The sequence below is a fragment of the Myxine glutinosa genome, chromosome 5 (genome assembly GCF_964187855.1).
Source record: "Myxine glutinosa chromosome 5, kmMyxGlut1.1, whole genome shotgun sequence".
NCBI classification, from domain to species: Eukaryota; Metazoa; Chordata; class Myxini; order Myxiniformes; family Myxinidae; genus Myxine; species Myxine glutinosa.
The window spans coordinates 71722187-71746365 of NC_136265.1; the positions used below are offsets into that span (position 1 = coordinate 71722187).

The window sequence follows — 24179 nt, forward strand, 5'->3', positions numbered from 1 at the left end:
TGGAGAGGAGTGTGAGGAGGTATTGGGGAGGAGTGTGAGGAGGTATTGGAGAGGAGTGTGAGGAGGAGTGGCATTGGAGAGGCGTGAGGGTGGAGAGGAGTGAGGGGTCACATATTATGTGAAATAAATAAATTGTGTTCATAACACCATTTTAACCATTTTATAAAATTTAATGTGCAGCATGCAAATCAAGATGTCCAAATGTCACACACGTCCATACCCATGGGATTCCCACGGGTGACCCCACTAGTCTTACTATAATTCACCAAATGTCGGTCTGTCCGTCCGTCTGTTCCCAGGTACCGCAAAAATGGCTGAACCGATTGCAACAATGTTTTGGGTGGGTAATCCTTTGACCCCCTGGAGTAAAATAGGCAATATTGTTTTTCCAATTTTTCCAATTTTCCAGTTTTCCCAAACATGATGGAATAATATTAACCGATATGAACAGTGATGTGGCTTTTATTGAAATTCTACAAATACTGTTTAGATTTTGATGAGAATTATGAACCTGCCGCGAATGCGGAAGTGGACAGATGACGGCAATGAGTGGGTTTGATAATATCCCAATGCAACCGTCATTCAATTGTAATGTTAAATCATTAAACGTGAATCGTGTTAATCGTTTTGTTAAAGTATCAATTGATGAATGGAATTGAGTGAATACAATTACGATTTTGAATTCGTAATTGTATTCACCCAACCGTACGGAACTTCACATCAGGATTTAAATATTTGTTTGTCACGAATGTTGTTAAAAGTTTTTTTATTTATATTAATGCTATTTAATTTGTGATTGGAGTTATGCTGTTTATTGTTATATATTTTTTGTATGCAAGATCGAGGCTCGTGAAAGAGCTAACATTAATCACACAAAAAGTCAAACCGACACATAAAACATAGAATAAGGGGAGCGGTAGACAAGATGGGGAGAGGGGGAAGGACACAAACACAACATTTGAGAGAGCAGGGACATCGAGAGATCTGTGGGAGGGAGAGGGCTTGGGGGGAGGAGGCATGGGAAGGCGGGTGGGAGAGGTACAAAACATGTGGACACTACAAGGACTTCCAGGAAAGAAGTTGGAATTTCAAAAACGTGGATCTGGGGTGAATTGGTGGGGGTAGAAAAGATCAAGGTTTTGGATGGGGGAAGATAAGAGATGGTGGTGAACAGCTGTTTTAAAGACCTGGAGGGAGGAGTGGGATTGAAGGGAGTGGGCGAGTTTGTTCCAGAGTTGGGAGAATAGGGGAATGAAAGAGTGAAGGTGAGCAGAGAGTCTTGATTTTGGCAGTTTAACCATGAGAGGGTTGCAGGCAGATCTTGCGCGACCTGTAGGAATATTTGTGGGATAGAGCCCAGAGAGCACAGACTTTAACATTAGACAGAGCACAGACTTCAACACCAAACCTCGTAGAGATCACCATGCGCAATGCCAAGCATCGGCTGCAGTGGTGTAAAGGTCGCCACCATTGAACTCTGGAGCAGTGGAAACACGTGCTCTGGAGTGATGAATCACGCTTCACCACCTGACAGTCCGACGGACGAATCTGGGTTTGGCGGATGCCAGGAGAACGCTACCTGCCCGAATGCATAGTGCCAACTGTAAAGTTTGGTGGAGGAGGAATAATGGTCTGGGGCTGTTTTTCATGGTTCGGCTAGGCCACTTTGTTCCAGCGAAGGGAAATCTTAACGCTACAGCATACAATGACATTCTGGACGATTGTGTGCTTCCAACTTTGTGGCAACAGTTTGGGGAAGGCCCTCTTTCCTGTTGCAGCATGACAATGACCCAGTGCACAAAGCGAGGTCCATACAGAAATGGTTTGTCGAGATCGGTGTGGAAGAACTTGACTGGCCTGCGCATAGCCCTAACCCAACCCCATCAAACACCTTTGGGATGAATTGGAACGCTGACTGCGAACCAGGCCTAATCGCCCAACATCAGTGCCCGACTTCACAAATGCTCTTGTGGCTGAATGGAAGCAATTCCCCGCAGCAATGTTCCAACATCTCGTGGAAAGCCTTCCCAGAAGATTGGAGGCTGTGATAGCAGCAAAGGATGGACCAACTCCATCTTAATGCCCATGATTTTGGAATGAGTTGTTCGATGTTCAGGTGTCCACATACTTTTGGTCATGGAGTGCACCTTCTCTGGGTTGATGTCTTCGTGCTTGCTTGGAGATTTCTGATGATGTGGAATGTGATACACCCCACCCACCCATTCACCCCCCTTCCCTTCCCCCCCTCCCCCACCTTGGCCTAAAACACATCGGGGCTTGGTGAAAGGTAAGCTCATGCTCAAGCAGTACAGCAGGCAGGTATGCTCCAAGGCTGTGAAGACAAATTAAAATATCGCACACTAGTGTAACAAAAGTCCTGCAAAAGTATGTGGTATTCAGTATCCTTTTGTTATGCCTCAGCTGACGAATTCGCCGGAGGCATTATGTTTTCAGGTTGTCTGTCCGGCTGTCCGGTCCGTCCTTCTGTCCATCCGTGATAGGTTTTCATTACCGCGATAACTTGAGAACACCTGAAGGGATCTCAGTGAAACTTTATGCAGGTATGTATACTGAGGTAAATATGAACTGATTACATTTTGGGGGTAATGATGTCAAAGGTCAAAGGTCAAAGTCTGTAATATGTCTATAACTTGAGAACGGCTGAAGGGATCTAATTTAAACTTGATACAGATATGTATAATGATGTAAAGATTGACAGATTAGATTTTGGGGTCCCATGGTCAAAGGTCACATGTCATGTCAGATAAAAATGTGATAACTTGAGAACAGCTGAATGGATTTAAATCAAACTTGGTACAAGTATAATAATGATGTAATAATGTGGGCGGAGGCATGTCGGTCGATGTTGTGCCGTTCACACCACGAGCAAGGATCGCTTTTTCACCGCACCGCCAAGAGACCTTCTTCTTCTTCTTCCCACCCTTTTGCCACACTTTCTTCCTTCAAAGAAAAAGGGGTTTTTTTTTTTGGTTTTTTTTTTTGGTTTTTTTTTAATACTGAATCGAGGCTCGTGAAAGAGCTAACATTTATTTCACAAACAAATCAACCAGACAAACAAAATATACAAAAAGAGGGAGCGGAAGACAAGATGGGGAGAGAAGGGGAAGCACACAACCACAACATTTGAGAGCAGGGAGAAGTGTGGGAGGGAGAGGGCTTGGGGGCAGGAGGCGTGGGAATGGGGGGGGGGGAGAGGTATAAAACACAAGGGGACCGAAATTAGCGGGGGTAGAAAAGATCAAGGTTTTGGATGGGGGAGGATAAGAGATGGTGGTGAACAGCTGTTTTAAAGACCTGGAGGGTGGAGTGGGATTGAAGAGGGTGAGGGAGTTTGTTCCAGAGGTGGGAGAAATGAGGAATGAAGGAGTGAAGGTGAGCAGAATCGTTTCCAAAGATGTTTTGTGCACCACCACCAACAGTCAAAATCACTCAGTGTAAAGAGAGTGGCTATGGGGTAAACTTTAAGAAAAAGGAAAAATATACACGAAAAGTCAAAGTATATCGATAACAGTCGATCTTCCCTCAGTTCTGTAAGTAAAACTTACCTCACGAATGTCTGGATTCCTCCAAATTTCTTTGTTTAATGTTATAAACAGCATTAGCGACTGTTTAAAAAGTTAATCATGTGTATTTGAAGTTTATAATATATTACAAGCCCGGCTACGCCGCTGTGGGATGTTCGGTCTTGTTGATTGTCAACAGCATTCCTGCAAGATTTGTGCCACAGTATTTGATTAAACATCATCAGCTGCACTATATTCTGAGTACTACCACCACCACCACCCCCAATGTTTTCTACGACTGCAAAATCAGGCAGTTCACCTAATTCGTTAAGTTCCTGTATATTGTCCACAACTTCTTTGTAAGTGGCTGAAAGTCTTTCAGGGTTGTTTCTCAATTTCACAGACTAGGGCATGCCCGTACTATATATAAGCTAGGACGTGCTCGTACGTGGGTGCCCGTTCCTTGCCAAAAAAAAAAAAAAAAAAAAATTTGTGTAGGGGTGTGTGTGTGTAAACATCCTAGGGCGTGCCCGTACGTGGGTGCAAAAAAACATGCGTGCAAACAACAACAACAAAAAAAAACTTTGAAACCACGTGGCAGTAACGACCACAGAACCCCCCCCCCCCCCTCTATTTACATGAATGGTTTGGTCCATTCGCAACGACCACAGAACCCCCCCCTCTATTTACATGCAATGGTTTGGTCCATTCGCAACGCCAAAGCGAACGGCGAACGGCTAAATCGCCATAGCTCGGTAAGTACTTGTCCGATTAATATGAAACCTTGAAAAGGCACATCCTCGGGTCCCCAGCAATATACCTGGCAAGTTTCAAGTATATCGGACCCGTGGTTGTCGAGAAACAGCGGTCACAGACAAACAAACGTACAAACGTACAAACAAACAAACACACAGAGATTACTGGAATTATAGATAGATGATGAGGGATCCATAGTAGGTTTATTTCTTTCGTTTTTTTTTGTTTTTTTTTGTACACTGAATCGAGGCTCGTGAAAGAGCTAACATTTACTTCACAAACAAATCAACCAGACAAACAAAATATGTATATAAAAAGAGGGAGCGGAAAACAAGATGGGGAGAGAAGGGGAAGCACACAAACACAACATTTGAGAGCAGGGAGATGTGTGGGAGGGAGAGGGCTTGGGGGGAGGAGGCGTGGGAAGGGGGGGGTGGGGGGGGGGGTGGAGGGAGAAGTATAAAACACAAGGACACCAAGGACTTCCAGGACAGAAGTTGGTATTTCAAAAAAGTGGAATTGGGGTGAAATTAGCGGGGGTAGAAAAGATCAAGGTTTTGGATGGGGGAAGATAAGAGATGATGGTGAACAGCTGTTTTAAAGACCTGGAGGGTGGAGTGGGATTGAAGAGAGTGAGGGAGTTTGTTCCAGAGGCGGGAGAAAAGAGGAATGAAGGAGTGAAGGTGAGCAGAGAGTCTTGATTTTGGCAGTTTGACCATAAGAGGGTTGCAGGCAGATCTTGTGCGACCTGTAGGAATATTTGCGGGACAGAGCCCAGAGAGAGCTGGGGGGGCAAGGCCAGAGAGGAGTCGGTAGAAGATGGAAAGACCACCAACCTGCCTGCGGTGAGTGAGTGAGAGGCCCTTGGAGTTAGCTTCATCGCGGGAGATTCCAATGATTCTGCATGCTTTGGTTTCAACAGCGTGACGACGAGCTAGGTGTGAGGCAGGAGCACCAGCACAGAGGGGAGAGCAGTATTCCATTGAGCTGCGGATGAAAGCCTTGTATGTGGTGAGGAGCTCAGGTGTGCCAAGGAAGGACTTCGCACGACGGAGGATGCCCAGTCGGCGACTGGCTTTGGAGGCCAGATTTGAAATGTGGTTTTCCCAGGAAAGATCATGGCAGATAGTGAGACCCAAAAGCTTGAGTGACAGAACTTCTTGGAGAGGATTATTCAGAAAGTGGATGGGAGGGTTGTCCAGTCGGTCTTTTCGGAGAGACATCGTAAGAGTGTGAGATTTGTCAGGATTGAAAGACATGTTCCACTTGTTTGCCCAGTCTGTGATTTTGTCCAGGTCTGCAGAGAGTGAGGAGGCAGCAGACTGCCGATCTGAGGGATGAAGAATGGAGCGACAGAGAGTAGAGTCATCAGCAAAGAGATACAGAGGATTTTCAAGAGAGTCAGAGAGATCATTGATGAAGACCAGAAAAAGCACAGGGCCCAGAACACTGCCTTGTGCAACTCCAGCCTGAACAGGAAGAGGAGATTAGAGAAACCCATTCAGGGCCACACGTTGACTATGACTAGAGAGGAAGTCCGCCAGCCATGCGTGGAGATTTCCATGGACACCAAAAGAGGAGAGTTTGGTGAGCAGAGCGGGGTGCCAGACCGTATCGAAGGCACGTGATATGTCAAGGGAGACTGCTCTAATTTCCTGTTTGGCATTGAGGACCTCCATCCATTGTTGAGAAAGCAGAAGCAGCATGTCCAGAGTAGAGTGTCCAGGTCTGAAACCAAATTGATGATCAGAGATCAAGCCATTGGAGAAGAGGAAAGATTTCATATCTGAAGCAATGATGGATTCCATGACTTTGCTGATAATTGGGAGAAGGCTGATTGGTCTGTAGTTGCTGGGATCTGTTTTTGCACCTTTTTTGTGCAAAGTGGTGATGTTGGCAGATTTCCAAACAGATGGAAGATGACCTTGAGCAAAAGAGAGGGTGAAGAGAACAGAGAGAGGGAGTGAAAGAGCGGAAGAACAGGATTTTGGGACCCGTGGGCTGATGCCGTCAGGTCCAGTTGCAGAATCCGAGTCGAGGGTTGACAGAAACTTTTCCACCTTGTCAGGAGGAAAGGACACAGAGTCCAGGAGCAGCTGGGTACGCCTGGTTATGGTGGGTACAGAGAGGGATGGGTTTGGGACACAAGATTTAGAGGCAAACACAGAGTTGAGGCATTCAGCTTTTTCACGTATGGAGTCAGCTGTGTGGCCATTTGAGGTGAGGGAGGGGATGGAGGGGGAACAAACACCAGAAACAGATTTGACCAGACGCCACCAGGATTTGGAAGAGGGAGACAGATAAGAGAGTTCGGTCCTGAGAACGGAGAGATATTGTTTCCTGGCTCTCCTGAGGGTGGACACACACTTGTTTCGGGCTTTGTGAAAGGAAATTAGATTTCCTTCCGTTGGATTTGCTTTCCAGGAGACGAAAGCAAGTTGTTTCTGGGCAATAGCCTCACCACAAGATTCCGTGTTCCATGGACGGGAGGAAGGGTATGACAACAGAAGACGAGATGGGATAAATCTGTGCATGAGAGAGAGCAGTTTGCTTTGGAAGAATTCCCAGGAAGAATTTATGTCAGAGGCAGTAGAGATGGGAGACCAGTCCAGATGATTGATGGCTGCTTGAAGACCGTGCCAGTTGGCCTGAGTGAAATGCCAGACTCGTCGACGCTGAGGAGGCTCTCTGAGAATGGTCAGAGAGATGTCCACTTTAACAAGCACATGATCAGAAGAGCCGATTGGAGCAGAAGAAGAGCAGCAGACATTTTCAGGGAAGTTAGTCATAACCAAGTCCAGAAGAGAAGATGCTTCGTTGACTGAAATCCGGGTCGGGAAAATGACAGATTGTGTCAGTCCCAGTGAGTCACAGAAGTCCTTTGCTGAAGAGCCATGGCTGGTGAGAGAGGTACCCACATCCAGCCAACTGGCATGGTGACAGTTGAAATCACCACATATGAGGAAGAGAGAGTTGGGATGGGTCGATAGAAGTTGGTCCATATTCTCAGACAGCGAGATGTAGATGGAGTCATCACTGTTTGGTGGACGGTACAACACATATATGAACAAAAGGTGGTATTGAAGGGGAAGCCGTAGCCAAAGGTATTCCTGGGGGTGAGGTGGAGAGAGGGCAGTGCAGGGCGAGTGAGGAAGAGAGTTTTTTATAAAGATAGCAACCCCACCTCCAGGACGAGGCTCAGGTCTATCATACCGGAGGAGGGAGTAACCTGGGAGAGATACCAAGGAATCAGAGACATCATGAAGGAGGAAAGTTTCTGTTAAGCAGATCACGTCTGGTTTGTCAGAAGCAACCTGTATGGAGAGATCAGACAAGTTTGAGCGAAGGCCCCGGATGTTTGAGGTCCATACTGTTAAGGAAGAGGAAGGGGGAGCATCGGATACAGAACAGGGTGGGGGGGGGGGGGGAGCGGTAGGGTAAGATGTGGAAGAGGAGGAAGAGGTAGGGAGAGCTGTTGAAGGTGTGTCGGAGATTACAGAATAACTTGGAGAAAGGGAAGAATGGGGCAGACAAAAGGTTTGATGGTGATTGGGAGAGGCGCAGTGAGGTGTTATTTGACGAGGGGGAAGAGCGAGGCAGAAGGTTGAGGGAGATGAAGGTGAAAGTTGGAAGTTGGAAGGGGGAAGAAGCGGGGAGGACGCTTTGAGGAGGATGGGTGAGAGGGGAGTCGAGGAGGGGAGGGGTGTGGGGGGAGATTTGAAAGGAATGGGTGATTGGGAAGATTTGGAGGAGAGGGGCAAGGGGGAAGATTTGAAAGAGATGGGTGATGGGGATGATTTGGAGGGGAGGGGCAAGGGGGTATATTTAGAGGGGAGGGGTGATGGGAAATGGGATTTTGGGGTGATGGGATTTTGAAAAATGTACGATTAATGGGAAACGAACATTTATTGCAAAATGAGTTTCTTGAGACATTCGAGTCAAAAATACGTTTGAGGACGCTGGAGGGAGGATGGAGTGCTGGAGAGTTTAGGGAATGAATGAAAGATGCACTGTAAGAGATGGAATTTTTTTTTGGAATGAATGGATTTGGTGAGCAAGTCGAAAGCATCCTTTTATAGAAGAAGAAGAAAAAGGTGTTATAGAATATGACAGAATACAGGTCTTCAGGGTTCAGATGAGACATTTTTTAACAACGTGATCACAAACAACGTGGTCGAAGAACGAACGAACAAATAAGAACGAATAAACGAATAAGAACAGAAGGAAATGTTTTTGTTTTTTTTAGATTTTAAAACAAGGAAGTATGGGATGAAAAGACCGTGAAAACAGAGACCGGAAAATAATTGCAGCGCGATCGGAGAACCGCTGAGACAAAAACAAAGCCTCAAGCCAAGGTCGGACACGGTAGCCTAGTACTACATTTAGGCCTCAGAATATGCGATAAGAAAGACCGACGATTCTGTACACAGGTATGAAAAACCAACGCCAAGAATACTATTAAAGACACCCCAATAGGTACATACAAGACCAGTTTCGACAAAAACACAATTGTGAAAAGTTACTTAACTTCGAAAGCGAGCGTGCATGGACAGCTTTGAAGAGACGAGACCTCCAATCTTGCGCATGCGCATTCCAATTTTGTTTGATTGACATATGGAACATAAGCTCCAGTCACGAGTGTCCAAGGTAGCAAGCGTGTTTTTATAGTTGCTGGTATTCATTTTGGATTAGTCACTGAATCTGAAATATTTTCTCATGAATAAAATGTTCTCAAAATACCCTGAAAGCATCCCACCATAAAATCATTGCCGCAAAAATGGAACGATGAGGTCATGGGGCCCGCAAGGCAACCCCCGCTGTAGTGGGGAAAAATGGCCAAAAACGTTCTTTCGTTCATATTCATTTTCAAAATACCCCTAAAGCCTGTTGTCATTCAATGAGTTAGGTGACCTCAAATTAGCTGGAGAACATGTTTCATAATAGTTTCTCTGACAAATGCTTCCTGGGCTATGGGTCAGCCATGTTTCCAAGATGGCCGATGGCAGCCATCTTGGATTTTAAGATAAAACTTGTGTCTTTGGATAATTTTGTTCCAATAGCCCGAAGGAACTTCCATGCCAAAGGGGAGCTTTGCATCATGACTTGAAGTCAAAAAGCACTTGGCATGTCCACTAAATCATGTAGGAGGGAAGTTAGGGGGTTTTGGGGGTCTTTAAAGGCTGAGGTGGTGGATGTAAATACCCTGAGTACAATCCCCAGGTCGGAATTCGTCTGTGTCCCAAATTTTGTGGTTGTTGGCCCAGCGAGCGGTCTTTGCAAAAAACCACAAACAAACAGATACACAGATATCCGATGAATTTTATTTAATAGATTTTCACTCCTTTTTCATTTTTCGATGTTAAGTTGAAATTATGTCGAAGTCGTGAGTTAAATAAAAATTATATTTTTCGTTTGCCAGATTATAAATGGATTGAGGATGAGACATTTCTTTTTGTGACAATTATAGCTTGGGATTTGACCTAATTCTGTTTCAAAACTTAGTTTTTATTTATTTCATTGGATTCAATCATTTATACCTGTTGTTCCTGTAATATAATGATATCACATGGTTTGCAGATGATGCTCCTCTGGTGAAGATGGAAACCTTCCAATGGGACTCTCTTCAGACCTCCCAAGATGTTTTGAGCAATGAGCAAGTAAAGCAAGAATCGTGTGATGCTGCTCCTGCGGAGCCGAACAGAGATGATCAGCTACTCGAAGGTAAGTCGAGTTACGGAGAGGTCACATCACACCGTGTTTACCTATTTTGTTTAGTTTCCGGAATAAATTACTTTTTTGCAATCCTTATAGAATTGTAGATGCGTTCAAAGTGTTTCCCCCCACTTTATCTGTTTTTATGTCAACGATACAGGAATATTGGTTGCATTTGAAATCCCCAGAAACCTCTCTGCACTTTACATAAGAAGCTAAAGTTTGAAAGTCTTTCCTTCTCCAATTCACTGTGCGGAAATAAATTGCAAATAACAAACCAATTGAGATTACTTGGACTTGACAAGTTTGAAAGACAAGTTTAGCATAATTATCTAATCAAGTGAAACAACATCTGCATTAAAGACCTCCACTAGAATGTAGTAAGTGTGGACCTTTTCCTTTAACATCTGAGATAGTTTTTTGTGGTGTTTTAAAAGAAAATCGATGTCATTGAACAAAGAATGGAACATGACACAATGGAACAAAACCAACAACAACAAGAGTAGAGGAGGAACAGACAATAGCAGGATTGATGGACAAATTGAGAGAGAGAGAGAATTTTATGAAAAGGGAAGTGAGGAAGAATGAGGAATGGGAGAAAACACAAGGGGTGAACAAGACAGATCATACAGAAAGCAAACCCTCAGGAAGGAAAAACAGGAAAGTTGCAAAGAGAAAAGTTCAGCTTTGCACATCTGGATTTGGGGAGTTTCTCCCGTTCTTCAAGTTTCATGGGGAGCGCGGGTGAACAGCAATCTTCAAATCTTTCCACAGATTCTCAATGGGATTGAAGTCTGCGCTTTGGCTGGGCCACTCAAGGAATTTCACGTTCTTGTTCTGAATCCATTCCAGTGTTGCTTTGTCTGTTTGCTTGGGGTCGTTGTCCTGTTGGAACATAAATCTTCACCACACACTCAGGTCTTTTGCACTGTGAAGTAGGTTATCCTCAAGTATTTGGCTCCATTCATTGTTCCATCTATCGTTAGATGCCTGCCTTTGGTATCGTTAGATGCCGGCTCCGTGCCTGCCTTTGGTGCTCGTTGGTTTTCCGATTGGTATAGCAGGAGCTTAATTTTCGGAGAACTTCATGTATAGCAGTTGGGTTTAACACCTAATCCTCACAGCTTGGTTTCTAATGAAATGTGCAATGCCAATACCGTACGTGTCGCTTTACACTCTGGCCGCACTTTACACAATGGCCGCTTTTGTCCATAGACTGATCGTTTTCCACACAAGCTGGTGTGGAGGGATACTGCACATGCGCAGTGAAAACGCTTCTCTGTTACTCAGTTGGAAGTAATTCGCACACGTTGTTTTTCTTTTGAACACGTTTTGTAAAAATGGAATATTTTGAATCTAAAATCTAAAAAGGTAAATAATGACTTTCGACAATTTTGTAATGACACGGGTTTAATATCTGCTCCAGAGAATGCCACATCGTTATTTGGGTGGTGTAAAAGTTAACAGACCGCTGTCTCGATCAATGAGGCCGATCGTCACAAGGTCCGTGACACCTATCAGCTCAAAATCCTTTTAACTGTCGCTTTGGTAGGTTTTTCAATGAAGGTAAAATCTAAAGAGAGTGCACAGCAATTGTGAAAACGACAGCTCAAACGCTTCTTTAGCTTCGCATCGCAGTGAAACCCAAAATGGTGGCCGTACGATTATCAGGATGAAATTGTGGGTGGGTGGAGTGAGGCCAGCTGTCCAATCAGTGGGTGGGAAGGATTGTTACAGGAATGTGCACACACGAACAAGCGTATTGTCATACAAGATAATCATAATTATGCCTAGTTTATATCGGTCATGATAATAACTTAATATCCTAAACATCCGACACACGTTACAAATAAAATCAATTGAAATAAACAATATTCACATGAACCAACGTTTCTTTCAAATAGGCAAACTAGACCAGTAACGTGGAATTTTAATTGAGTGTTTGCTCCAAAGATGTGTTTCGATCAGTGTTTAAAAATGTTTCAGTTGGCTGTTGTCGAGGGAGTGAATTCTGAAAAGTTTGAGCAGCCACTTCAAATGCTCGGTCACCCATGACATGAGTTGAGACTTTTGGGATACTGAGGAGGGATTGGGATGTTGATCTCAAGGTGCATGCTGCTACAGAAGGGGTGATCATGTTTATTATGTCGGCTGCGTTCATGTTGTTTTGTACCTGACAGGTGAGTAGAAGGATCTTGAAAACGATTCTATTTTCAGTGGAAAGCTCGTGGAGATTTTTTCTTGTTTGTGAGATTTGTTTGTTGCCTTCTTGGACCTTTATCAGTTATTCTAGCAGAAGTGTTTTGCACACGTTGTAAATAATGAACATCAGATTGTGGCAAACCATGACACTGTTGCCTGTATCGAATCAGCTGGCAACCAACGAGGGTACCAAAGCAACTGCAGCTTGCTTCATAATCAAATGGAAGACCAAATACTTCACTGGAGTTATCAGAGTTTTAAAGTTGTTGGTAAGATCGTTCTGAATCTTCTCAGTGCATCTAATTGCTGAAGTGCCGGAGCAGCAAACATTCTTATTTTGAAGAGAAAAGAGGAACCCTGTAGGAACCTGGAGGGTTGTGGGAGGGGAGAACAGTAAGAGCAGTGGGTGCAAGACCAGAAAAGAGATTGTGTAAGACAGAGACCACCCGACTTGTCTGTGATGGGAAAGTGATAGGCCCATAGCCTCAGCTTCATCGCGCTCATTCCAATAATCTTGGAGGTCTTGGTTTCCATGTTTTCAAACTAAACAATGTGTAATTCAGGAGACCCAGTCCAGATCGGGATAGCAGTACTCCATCAAGCTGCAGATGGAGGCTTTGTTGGTGGATGGGAGGTCACGTCACGTGTGCCGAGACATGAATTTGCATGATGGAATATGCCCAGTCAGTGACTGGCTTTTCAGGTGAACTTAGATGTGTGGTTGACAAAGAAAGATAATGGCTGATGGTGAAGCCCAAACGTTTGAGTGACTGAACTTCTTCAAGGGGATTGCAGAGAAAGTAGATGGGAGGGTTTGGGAGAGAGATGGTGAGTGTGTGAGATTCTCAAAATTGAAAGACATACTCCAAGAGTTTGAACAGCTTGTGATTTTATCAATGTCTGCAGAGAGGGAAGAGGCTGCAGTGTGCCAAAGTCGAGGATGGAAGAATTTTTGGCAAACAATAAAGGTGTCTTTACAAATAGTCAGAGAGATCGTTGATGAAGATTAGCAATTGGATGGGACCCAGAACATACTGCCTTGTGGTACTCCATCCTTTACAGAGACAGGAGATGAAAGGATCCCGCTGAGAGCCACACGGATAGGAGATCGAGTCGAAGTCAGCAAGCCAAGTGTGGGGTTTAGCTTTGAAGCCACAAGTAGAGAGTTTGGAGTGCAAGGAGTGCAAAAGGGAGATCTTAGAAAATATATATGAGGACCGCACATCAAACATTTCCATCCGCTGCCCAGTATAATCAAATAATTAATCAAAGGAAGGGAGCTTGTGTTTACTCAGTCACTGTCAGGACCATTTGGGTACATCGAATATTTCACCATTTTTAGCTCACCTGGACTTTAGTCCGCTGAGCTTATGTGATCGAGCAGGGTCTGCAGGTAAGTCAGTCAGTCAGTGAGTGAGTGAGTCTGTAAGCACTTCAGTCATTATCGCTTGAACCAAACACACGAAGTGTGTTGACCACATCAAAATCTGCACTCATTAAATGGTCTACAGGGGGTAGGTAATGAGGGTTTCACCCCTCAAAATAGGGATTTTCTTTCTTCTATGAAACTACACATACGATTTTGATTAAACTTGGTCACGAGCTTCATATCTAGTGCCTAACGAAGGTGTATTGGCTGCATAAAAATCTGCGCTCATTGTCGGGGTTTGCGGGGCGGGGTGGGTGTTGAGGGGCGTTTTTCCCCCGAAATAGGTATTTGCTCTCTTCTCCGAAACTGCACACACGATTTAGATTAAACTTGCCCACAACCTTCATCGCCCGTGATGTACCAAAGTTTGTTGACGGCATTAAAATATCAGGGTTGAGGGAGTCTGTGGAGGGTTCATGTCACTTTTGCTCCTGATCCAGGTGAGCTTCAGGAGATGAGGTCCTATTTTGCAATCCTTGACATGGAGCTTCACCATTGAGCGAAGTACAGAAATATGTTAAATGTTTCATCTAATCTGAGTGAAATACTTGTCAATTCTGCAACACTTTAATGTTTTGGTGAATTTTGAATGCTTTTTTATTTGTCTTTCCAGTGAAACAAATGGAACTGGTTTCTTGTTCCTGCTGTTCCCAGTTGTTCTGCTCAGAAGTTTTAAATCGTCACATGACACACACTGCTTCTCAAAACAATGATGCGTTTCGCAACGTGTCATCGATCCGCCGTTGTAAAAGCTGCAATGACTTTGTCAAGAATATCCAAGGAATTAAGAGACCATTCAAGTGTTCTGTTTGCAGTAAAGATTTTCCATCACATTTGCGTCGACATCAAAAAATACACACAGGAGAGAAGCCTTACAAGTGTTCTGTTTGCAACAAGGCTTTTACCTCTTCTTCACATTTGCATGATCATCAAAAAATACACACAGGAGAGAAGCCACACAAATGTTCTGTGTGTCATAAGGCCTTTATTCGTTCAACACATTTGCATGAACATCAAAAAATACACACAGGAGAGAAGCCACACAAATGTTCTGTGTGTCATAAGGCCTTTATTCGTTCAACACATTTGCATGAACATCAAAAAATACACACAGGAGAGAAGCCCTACAGGTGTTCTGTTTGCAAGAAGAATTTTGCTTCTTCATCATATTTGCATCAACATCAAAAAAGACACACAGCAGAGAAGCCATTCAAGTGTTCCGTTTGCAATAAGGATTTTGCTTTTTCATCGTATTTGCATAAACATCGAAAAACACACACAGCAGAGAAGCCATTCAAGTGTTCTGTTTGTCTTCGGACATTTGATCGTAAAGCAGCATTAATAATTCATCAAACAAGACACTCAGGACAGAAGTTCTTCAAGAGTTCTGTTTGCAACAAGGCTTTTGTTCATTCCTCATCAATGAAAAGACATGAAATAATTCACGCAAGAGAGAATATATCAACCTCACTATGAGACTGGTTTTTACAATGATAACGTTGTAAGAAAGGACAAATTAATTAATACTGGACCATCCCAATGTGAAATGTGATACACCAAAATGATCATTTTGATTTTGAGTTGATTTGGCAAATGAACTTCAAATAACGCAGATGAATTCCCATGTTTCTAAACACGTGCTGTATTAAGGTGTATAGAGCAGTTTATTAGGTCCTTCCAGGGCATGTAATTCTTATTACAAAATAAAAACGCCGAAAAAAACAACAACAACAAAGAGCAATCAGAGATTGCAAACCCTCACCACGATGTATTTTCAGTGGTTTTTAAGGCTTTTTTGTTAAAACAAATATGGCGGCCGAACTACGTGACCGATGACATCATCAATATTTGGTTTTTTCTCCACCAATTTATGCCAACATGACACTCAAGAAATTTCATCTTGATCGGATTAGGTTTTGTACTTGTCGAATTATGACGCCATAATGGAGGCACCTCTGACATAATCATTAACATATTTTATTCCCCATGGAGAGTTCTTTACAATGAGCCATTTCTCAATTTTTCTGTGCAGTGGTTTCAGAGAAGTAGAGGTGCAAAGTTTTTCGGTTTTTCCAAGATGGCGGCCGAACCACGTAACCTATGACGTCATAATTATCTTTAAAAAAAATATCCTGGTGGAGTTGCACCTTTGGTGAAAATTTCCTGTCGATCGGTCCAATGGTTGCAGAGAAAATCATATTTATTCTGTGCGGACAAACAGACAGACAGCCAAACAGACAGACAAACGGTCTCAAATGTAATACCCTCTCCTCCTGCGAGGGCAATAACCTTTGTACAATTTGGCAATTAATCGAGCTAACATATAACACCCCGTATTTGCATCAACATATCTGTCCGAGATACATTCGGCCGTTACTTTTCCAATCCCAACCAAACGTGATAAGAGGACAAAGAGTTACGCGACAGAGCATCTTCATTTTCTCCCTTCCCCATGGGGTTTTCCACTTTGGGCAAAATCTGTGTTAAGGTGAATAGATAGCTGACTGTGGCATTTTCCCAACGCCGCTTTTATGCACCCTTGAACTTTGACCTTTTGATCATAAAAAACAACAACCAATCAGCTTCTAGCTTTTGATTGGAGAACCAGTTATGTGACCCAATATGCAAATTCTTTAAATTTCAGGTCAATCAGATGAAAATTGGCATTTTTATGGAACCTTGACTGTTTAATCTCAAAATAAAAACAATCGGCTTCTAACTTTGAATCGGTGAACCATTTCAGTGATCCAAAATGCAAAATGCCAAAATGCAAAAAATGACAAAAACTGAAATGGTTGAAAAAAAGTTCCTGCCGGACACACCACACACACATCTCGTGTTTTTTTTTTTCATTTATATTCCTCACAATTCTATCAAACACACACACACACACACACACACACACACACACACACACACACACACACACACACACACACACACTTTGTGTGGCAGAAATTTTGCCAAGATGGCACGAGAGGAAGTTTTGGCTGTGCAATGCGACGGGGGACTAAACCCCGACATAGAGCCGGAGTAAAGGCGGCAAAGAAAAAGTGTGGCAAAAAGAAAGAATTACGGCATCCCTTCCGAAAGAGGGGCAAGACCAGTTCAGAGACAAAGACCAGGAGAATCAGGCACAAATGAAGGGGAAAATAATGGAAAAGGCAGATGTTGATGGGCAGAACTACAAGGGAGAGCAGCAGAATGAAGGAGAGGAGGATGGTGAAGATGATGAAGAGCAGCTTAGACTGGAAGAAGAGTGAGCCATCAAAATAGAAGAGATGAAATTGATAAAACTCAGTGAAAGACCAAAGCTTTATCGCATAGAAAACAATAAACGGACAAATATCTTAGTGAGGCGAACCAACCATTCAATTAGAAAAATGATTTCAATATCATCCACCTTGAAGGAAATCGATGTCGTCTGTTTCGAGCGGAACTCTTTATTCAAGAAAAAGTAACGGGAGAACAACACCAGAAGAAGAAAAAAACCAGGCCCAACAAATAGAAACCAAATTCCACCTTGGAGACAGATTAGAGACACAAAGAGAGCAACTGTGGAAGGAAGTGGAACAAATACAACAGTTCAGGAAAGGAAAGACACCCAAGACTAACAAAGAGAGAATCCAAAGAATAAAAAACAAACACAAAATCGAAGACAAAGACATTGAGTGCTTGGGTGCTGAAAACACTCAAAATGGAAATGATAATGAGGAAGATAAAAAAAACGATGAAGGAAACAACAGGAGAAAACAAAACCACATGTTTGAAAGTAAACAAAAACAAACAACTTCAAAAAATGCCAAAAAGGAAAAGAAGAAGCAACATCTCGAGGAAATGCCCACATTGATTTATTGATGAAGAGAAAATTGGAAAACAACTTCAAAAAATGCCAAACTTGGAAAAGAAGAAGCAACATCTCGAGGAAATGCCCCCATTGATTTATTGATGAAGAGAAAATTGGAAAACAACTTCAAAAAATGCCAAAAAGGAAAAGCAGAAGCAACATCTCGAGGAAATGCCCCCATTGATTTATTGATGAAGAGAAAATTGGAAAACAACTTCAAAAAATGCCAAAAAGGAAAAGAAGAAGCAACATCTCGAAGAAATGCCCACATTGATTTATTGCTGAAGAGAAAATTGGAAAACAACTTCAAAAAATGCCAAACTTGGAAAAGAAGAAGCAACATCTCGAGGAAATGCCCCCATTGATTTATTGATGAAGAGAAAATTGGAAAACAACTTCAAAAAATGCTAAACTTGGAAAAGAAGAAGCAACATCTCGAGGAAATGCCCCCATTGATTTATTGATGAAGAGAAAATGGGAAAACAACTTCAAAAAATGGCAGAAAGGAAAAGAAGAAGCAACATCTCGAGGAAATGCCCCCATTGATTTATTGATGAAGAGAAAATTGGAAAACAACTTCAAAAAATGCCAAAAAGGAAAAGCAGAAGCAACATCTCGAGGAAATGCCCCCATTGATTTATTGATGAAGAGAAAATTGGAAAACAACTTCAAAAAATGCCAAAAAGGAAAAGAAGAAGCAACATCTCGAGGAAATGCCCACATTGATTTATTGATGAAGAGAAAATTGGAAAACAACTTCAAAAAATGCCAAACTTGGAAAAGAAGAAGCAACATCTCTCGGAAATGCCCCCATTGATTTATTGATGAAGAGAAAATTGGAAAACAACTTCAAAAAATGCCAAACTTGGAAAAGAAGAAGCAACATCTCGAGGAAATGCCCCCATTGATTTATTGATGAAGAGAAAATTGGAAAACAACTTCAAAAAATGCCAAAAAGGAAAAGCAGAAGCAACATCTCGAGGAAATGCCCCCATTGATTTATTGATGAAGAGAAAATTGGAAAACAACTTCAAAAAATGCCAAAAAGGAAAAGAAGAAGCAACATCTCGAGGAAATGCCCACATTGATTTATTGATGAAGAGAAAATTGGAAAACAACTTCAAAAAATGCCAAACTTGGAAAAGAAGAAGCAACATCTCGAGGAAATGCCCCCATTGATTTATTGATGAAGAGAAAATTGGGAAACAACTTCAAAAAGTGCCAGAAAGGAAAAGAAGAAGCAACATCTCGAGGAAATGCCCCCATTGATTTATTGATGAAGAGAAAATTGGAAAACAACTTCAAAAAATGCCAAACTTGGAAAAGAAGAAGCAACATCTCGAGGAAATGCCCCCATTGATTTATTGATGAAGAGAAAATTGGGAAACAACTTCAAAAAGTGCCAGAAAGGAAAAGAAGAAGCAACATCTCGAGGAAATGCCCCCATTGATTTATTGATGAAGAGAAAATTGGAAAACAACTTCAAAAAATGCCAAACTTGGAAAAGAAGAAGCAACATCTCGAGGAAATGCCCCCATTGATTTATTGATGAAGAGAAAATTGGGAAACAACTTCAAAAAGTGCCAGAAAGGAAAAGAAGAAGCAACATCTCGAGGAAATGCCCCCATTGATTTATTGATGAAGAGAAAATTGGAAAACAACTTCAAAAAATGCCAGAAAGGAAAAGAAGAAGCAACATCTCGAGGAAATGCCCCCATTGATTTATTGATGAAGAGAAAATTGGAAAACAACTTCAAAAAATGGCAGAAAGGAAAAGAATAAGCAACATCTCGAGGAAATGCCCCCATTGATTTATTGATGAAGAGAAAATTGGAAAACAACTTCAAAAAATGCCAAAAAGGAAAAGCAGAAGCAACATCTCGAGGAAATGCCCCCATTGATTTATTGATGAAGAGAAAATTGGAAAACAACTTCAAAAAATGCCAAAAAGGAAAAGAAGAAGCAACATCTCGAGGAAATGCCCACATTGATTTATTGATGAAGAGAAAATTGGAAAACAACTTCATAAAATGCCAAACTTGGAAAAGAAGAAGCAACATCTCGAGGAAATGCCCCCATTGATTTATTGATGAAGAGAAAATTGGAAAACAACTTCAAAAAATGCTACACTTGGAAAAGAAGCAACATCTCGAGGAAATGCCCCCATTGATTTATTGATGAAGAGAAAATTGGAAAACAACTTCAAAAAATGCCAGAAAGGAAAAGAAGAAGCAACATCTTGAGGAAATGCCCCCATTGATTTATTGATGAGAAAATTGGAAAACAACTTCAAAAAATGGCAGAAAGGAAAAGAAGAAGCAACATCTCGAGGAAATGCCCCCATTGATTTATTGATGAAGAGAAAATTGGAAAACAACTTCAAAAAATGTCAGAAAGGAAAAGAAGAAGCAACATCTCGAGGAAATGCCCCCATTGATTTATTGATGAAGAGAAAATTGGAAAACAACTTCAAAAAATGCCAAAAAGGAAAAGAAGAAGCAACATCTCGAGGGAATGCCCCCATTGATTTATTGATGAAGAGAAAATTGGAAAACAACTTCAAAAAATGCCAAACTTGGAAAAGAAGAAGCAACATCTCGAGGAAATGCCCCCATTGATTTATTGATGAACAGAAAATTGGAAAACAACTTCCAAAAATACGAAAAAGGAAAAGAAGAAGCAACAACTCGAGAAAATGCCCCCATTGATTTATTGATGAAGAGAAAGTTGGAAAACAACTTCAAAAAATTCCAAACTTGGGAAAGAAGAAGCAACATCTCGAGGAAATGCCCCCATTGATTTATTGATGAGAAAATTGGAAAACAACTTCAAAAAATGCCAGAAAGGAAAAGTAGAAGCAACATCTCGAGGAAATGCCCCCATTGATTTATTGATGAAGAGAAAATTGGAAAACAACTTCAAAAAATGCCAGAAAGGAAAAGAAGAAGCAACATCTCGAGGAAATGCCCCCATTGATTTATTGATGAAGAGAAAATTGGAAAACAACTTCAAAAAATGCCAGAAAGGAAAAGAAGAAGCAACATCTCGAGGAAATGCCCCCATTGACTTATTGATGAAGAGAAAATTGGAAAATAACTTCAAAAAATGTCAGAAAGGAAAAGTAGAAGCAACATCTCGAGGAAATGCCCCCATTGATTTATTGATGAAGAGAAAATTGGAAAACAACTTCAAAAAATGCCAAAAAGGAAAAGAAGAAGCAACATCTCGAGGGAATGCCCCCATTGATTTATTGATGAAGAGAAAATTGGAAAACAACTTCAAAAAATGGCAAACTTGGAAAAGAAGAAGCAACATCTCGAGGAAATGCCCCCATTGATTTATTGATGAAGAGAAAATTGGAAAACAACTTCAAAAAATACGAAAAAGGAAAAGAAGAAGCAACAACTCGAGAAAATGCCCCCATTGATTTATTGATGAAGAGAAAGTTGGAAAACAACTTCAAAAAATTCCAAACTTGGGAAAGAAGAAGCAACATCTCAAGGAAATGCCCCCATTGACTTATTGATGAAGAGAAAATTGGAAAACAACTTCAAAAAATGCCAAACTTGGGAAAGAAGAAGCAACACCTCGAGCAAATGCCCCCATTGATTTATTGATGAAGAGCAAATTGGAAAACAACTTCAAAAAATTCCAAACTTGGGAAAGAAAAAGCAACATCTCGAGGAAATGCCCCCATTGACTTATTGATGAAGAGAAAATTGGAAAACAACTTCAAAAAATGCCAAACTTGGGAAAGAAGAAGCAACATCTCGAGGAAATGCCCCCATTGATTTATTGATGAAGAGAAAGTTGGAAAACAACTTCAAAAAATTCCAAACTTGGGAAAGAAGAAGCAACATCTCGAGGAAATGCCCCCATTGACTTATTGATGAAGAGAAAATTGGAAAACAACTTCAAAAAATTCCAAACTTGGGAAAGAAAAAGCAACATCTCGAGGAAATGCCCCCATTGATTTATTGATGAAGAGAAAATTGGAAAACAACTTCAAAAAATGCCAAACTTGGGAAAGAAGAAGCAACATCTCGAGAAAATGCCCCCATTGATTTATTGATGAAGAGAAAGTTGGAAAACAACTTCAAAAAATTCCAAACTTGGGAAAGAAGAAGCAACACCTCGAGCAAATGCCCCCATTGATTTATTGATGAAGAGAAAATTGGAAAACAACTTCAAAAAATTCCAAACTTGGGAAAGAAGAAGCAACATCTCGAGGAAATGCCCCCATTGACTTATTGATGAAGAGAAAATTGGAAAACAACTTCAAAAAATGCCAAACTTGGGAAAGAAGAAGCAACATCTCGAGGAAATGCCCCCATTGACTTATTGATGAAGAGAAAATTGGAAAACAACTTCAAAAAATGCCAAACTTCAAACGCCCAGGTTTATATGGAATTCCAAATTTCTGGCTAAAACAACTTCATGCTCTTCACAATCACAACAACAGGACATTTAATGAACTGATCCAAGAGGAAAAGGTAGTGGATGAGTGGCTCGTAGAAGGGAACACCTTTCTCTTCCCAAAATGGGAGCGAACCCACCTTCCCCAGAATTACCATCCGATAACATTCCGACCAGCCCCAAACAAACTGATGACAGGAATCATCAGAAACGATGTACCATCATCAAACACAGCAAGGCGGTTTAGAGGCAGAACAAAAGAGATGTAAGAGAGGTTGTTGTGGACCAATTGTCTACCGATTACTGAACAAGGCCATACTGAAAATTGCAAAATGTGAAGAATTAAATTGTCCACCTCCTGCATCGACGATAAGAAAGCTTTTGACATTGTCCCACATTCGTCTGAGGTCGTGTGCACAACTTTCACATGGACAGTTCATTTTTGCTTAAACTCTTTACTATAATCGTTTTGAACTGTGGAAACTCCTGCTGTGTGACACTGTTTATGAACCTGACAACTCAGATTATGATCACTGATGTGTTTTGATTTCTGATACACAAAAACGGGATCAACATTTTAAGGATATAACATTCCGTGGAATATGGTTGAAAATGGTTTGAATTCATCGTGATTTTGGTTTTGTAAAAATCTGTTTTTCATCTTTTGATATTTGTGTCCATAAACGTCTTGAAGCAGTTTTCTGCGTCATTTCCCTTTTTCTATGACGATTCGATAAAGTTCCCATCCATCTTCACTGTTGGAAGTTCCACATCTCTTACCAACATTAGTTTCAACTTGGAAAGGTTATGTCGAAGAGACTGGAGTAAGCTCTTCAAGGTAGTGATTCATCCACCAGTTTTTGATTTTATTATTCCACAGTAAAGAACGTCTCATGTCTTACCCGTTCCCTCCTGGTCAACTTCCTCCGCTTCGACACGACCCCAGTCGTGTCAGGGTCACTGGTCAGGCTACAGCTGAACATGATGGTCTGCGTAGCTGTGGGTATCTCATGCAGTGAGGTGTGGCTAGGTGTCTCCATAGTAACGTGGTATACACATTTAGTGTACAGAGGCGTTTTTATATTTACACGTGGTGTCTGGAGAATGGGAAGGGAGGAGGGTGCGTCGCCAATTCTCTATGCAAATGTGGATCGTGCAGCGCCGACTCCAGGTGGGAGAGGGTCCGAGGTCGTGTGCACAAGTGCAGTCAGTATTCCTGTTCCCACGTTTTCTCGTGCTTCTTCTCCACTCCAATGACCTTTGTCTATGTCCAGTCTGTCCAACTCATTTTATCCCTCTCTGCTCTTTCCTCACTCTCCCCAGTTGTTCGTGAAAATCTGAGGTATTTTGCCTGAACAAGCAGCTTGCTATCGCTTGCCAAGCCATTCGTTCCGCATCACCCTCTTTCCAAGACGCTTACTGACGGAACTCACCGATGTTCCGTGTTAAAAGTTTCCAAAAGGATCTTTATAATTGAGATATATGCAACATCGAGACCTCACCATCGACAACACATAACCGGATACGGATGTCACGTCACTTCCAGGGCTGGAAGATTGCGCTGCTCGCACAAAAAAAAAACCACTGAATTGAGCTGAATTGGTGTTCTTTTGGTGGAACAACACAATAATGATTTCAAGTTCGGTAAAATAACCAAGGATCGTTTTTAAAAGTTGTAATGACAAACGGTCCTTGTTTGGTTCGATGCAGAATTTCAGATATTTTATCACTTCTGACGAAGTTTTTGATTTGTGACGAATCTGCGGATTGGAATTGATGAATCAACTATTTTCAGAGATCGATTGAGAACACTGGCTTTGTGTCGCACTGTACCCCATGTACTGTATAACACTTATTAACACTGTACCACACGTAATGTGCGCGATGAAGGGAGATTTGTCCATGGTGGAGCACAGAATGAATCCCCCGGGATGGAGGAGCGGCTCAGATGGAGGAAACGGGGTCAGTCCGGGACGTTCACCTGGGGATGAGGGGTCTGGACCCGGTACGTACTGTTCGTTCCCTTGCTAGGTCCGTGCTGTGTACTATTGAAATAAATAATAATTTAGATGGAGAGTCACACCATGTACGGATCGGGTTCCTCGTACGAGATCGTGTCGATGTCCTGATCCGGTTCCCTCGTACATAATCACCTCCACACCTTGTTATAGGTGAGCCTCCCCTCACTTGCAGGTTTCATCATTACCCATGTTTTACTTCACTAACATAATATAACATTCAATCTGTGAGGATCACTGACGATGTAAAACGCGCGAAAAGGAATATTTTATGA

General features: G+C 41.9%; 1 protein-coding gene across 1 annotated transcript in view; it reads left to right on the forward strand.

Annotated features, from left to right (window-relative positions):
- The window catches only part of LOC137428523 (uncharacterized), a 105224-nt gene extending 81946 nt beyond the window's left edge, over window positions 1-23278 (forward strand). The window contains exons 3-4 of the mRNA XM_078777182.1: window positions 9858-10001; window positions 23210-23278. Of these exons, the coding sequence (XP_078633308.1) occupies window positions 9858-10001; window positions 23210-23241 (176 nt within the window). The 3' untranslated portion in view covers window positions 23242-23278. The remainder of the gene's footprint in view (window positions 1-9857; window positions 10002-23209) is intronic.
- The last annotated feature ends 901 nt before the right edge of the window (window positions 23279-24179 follow it).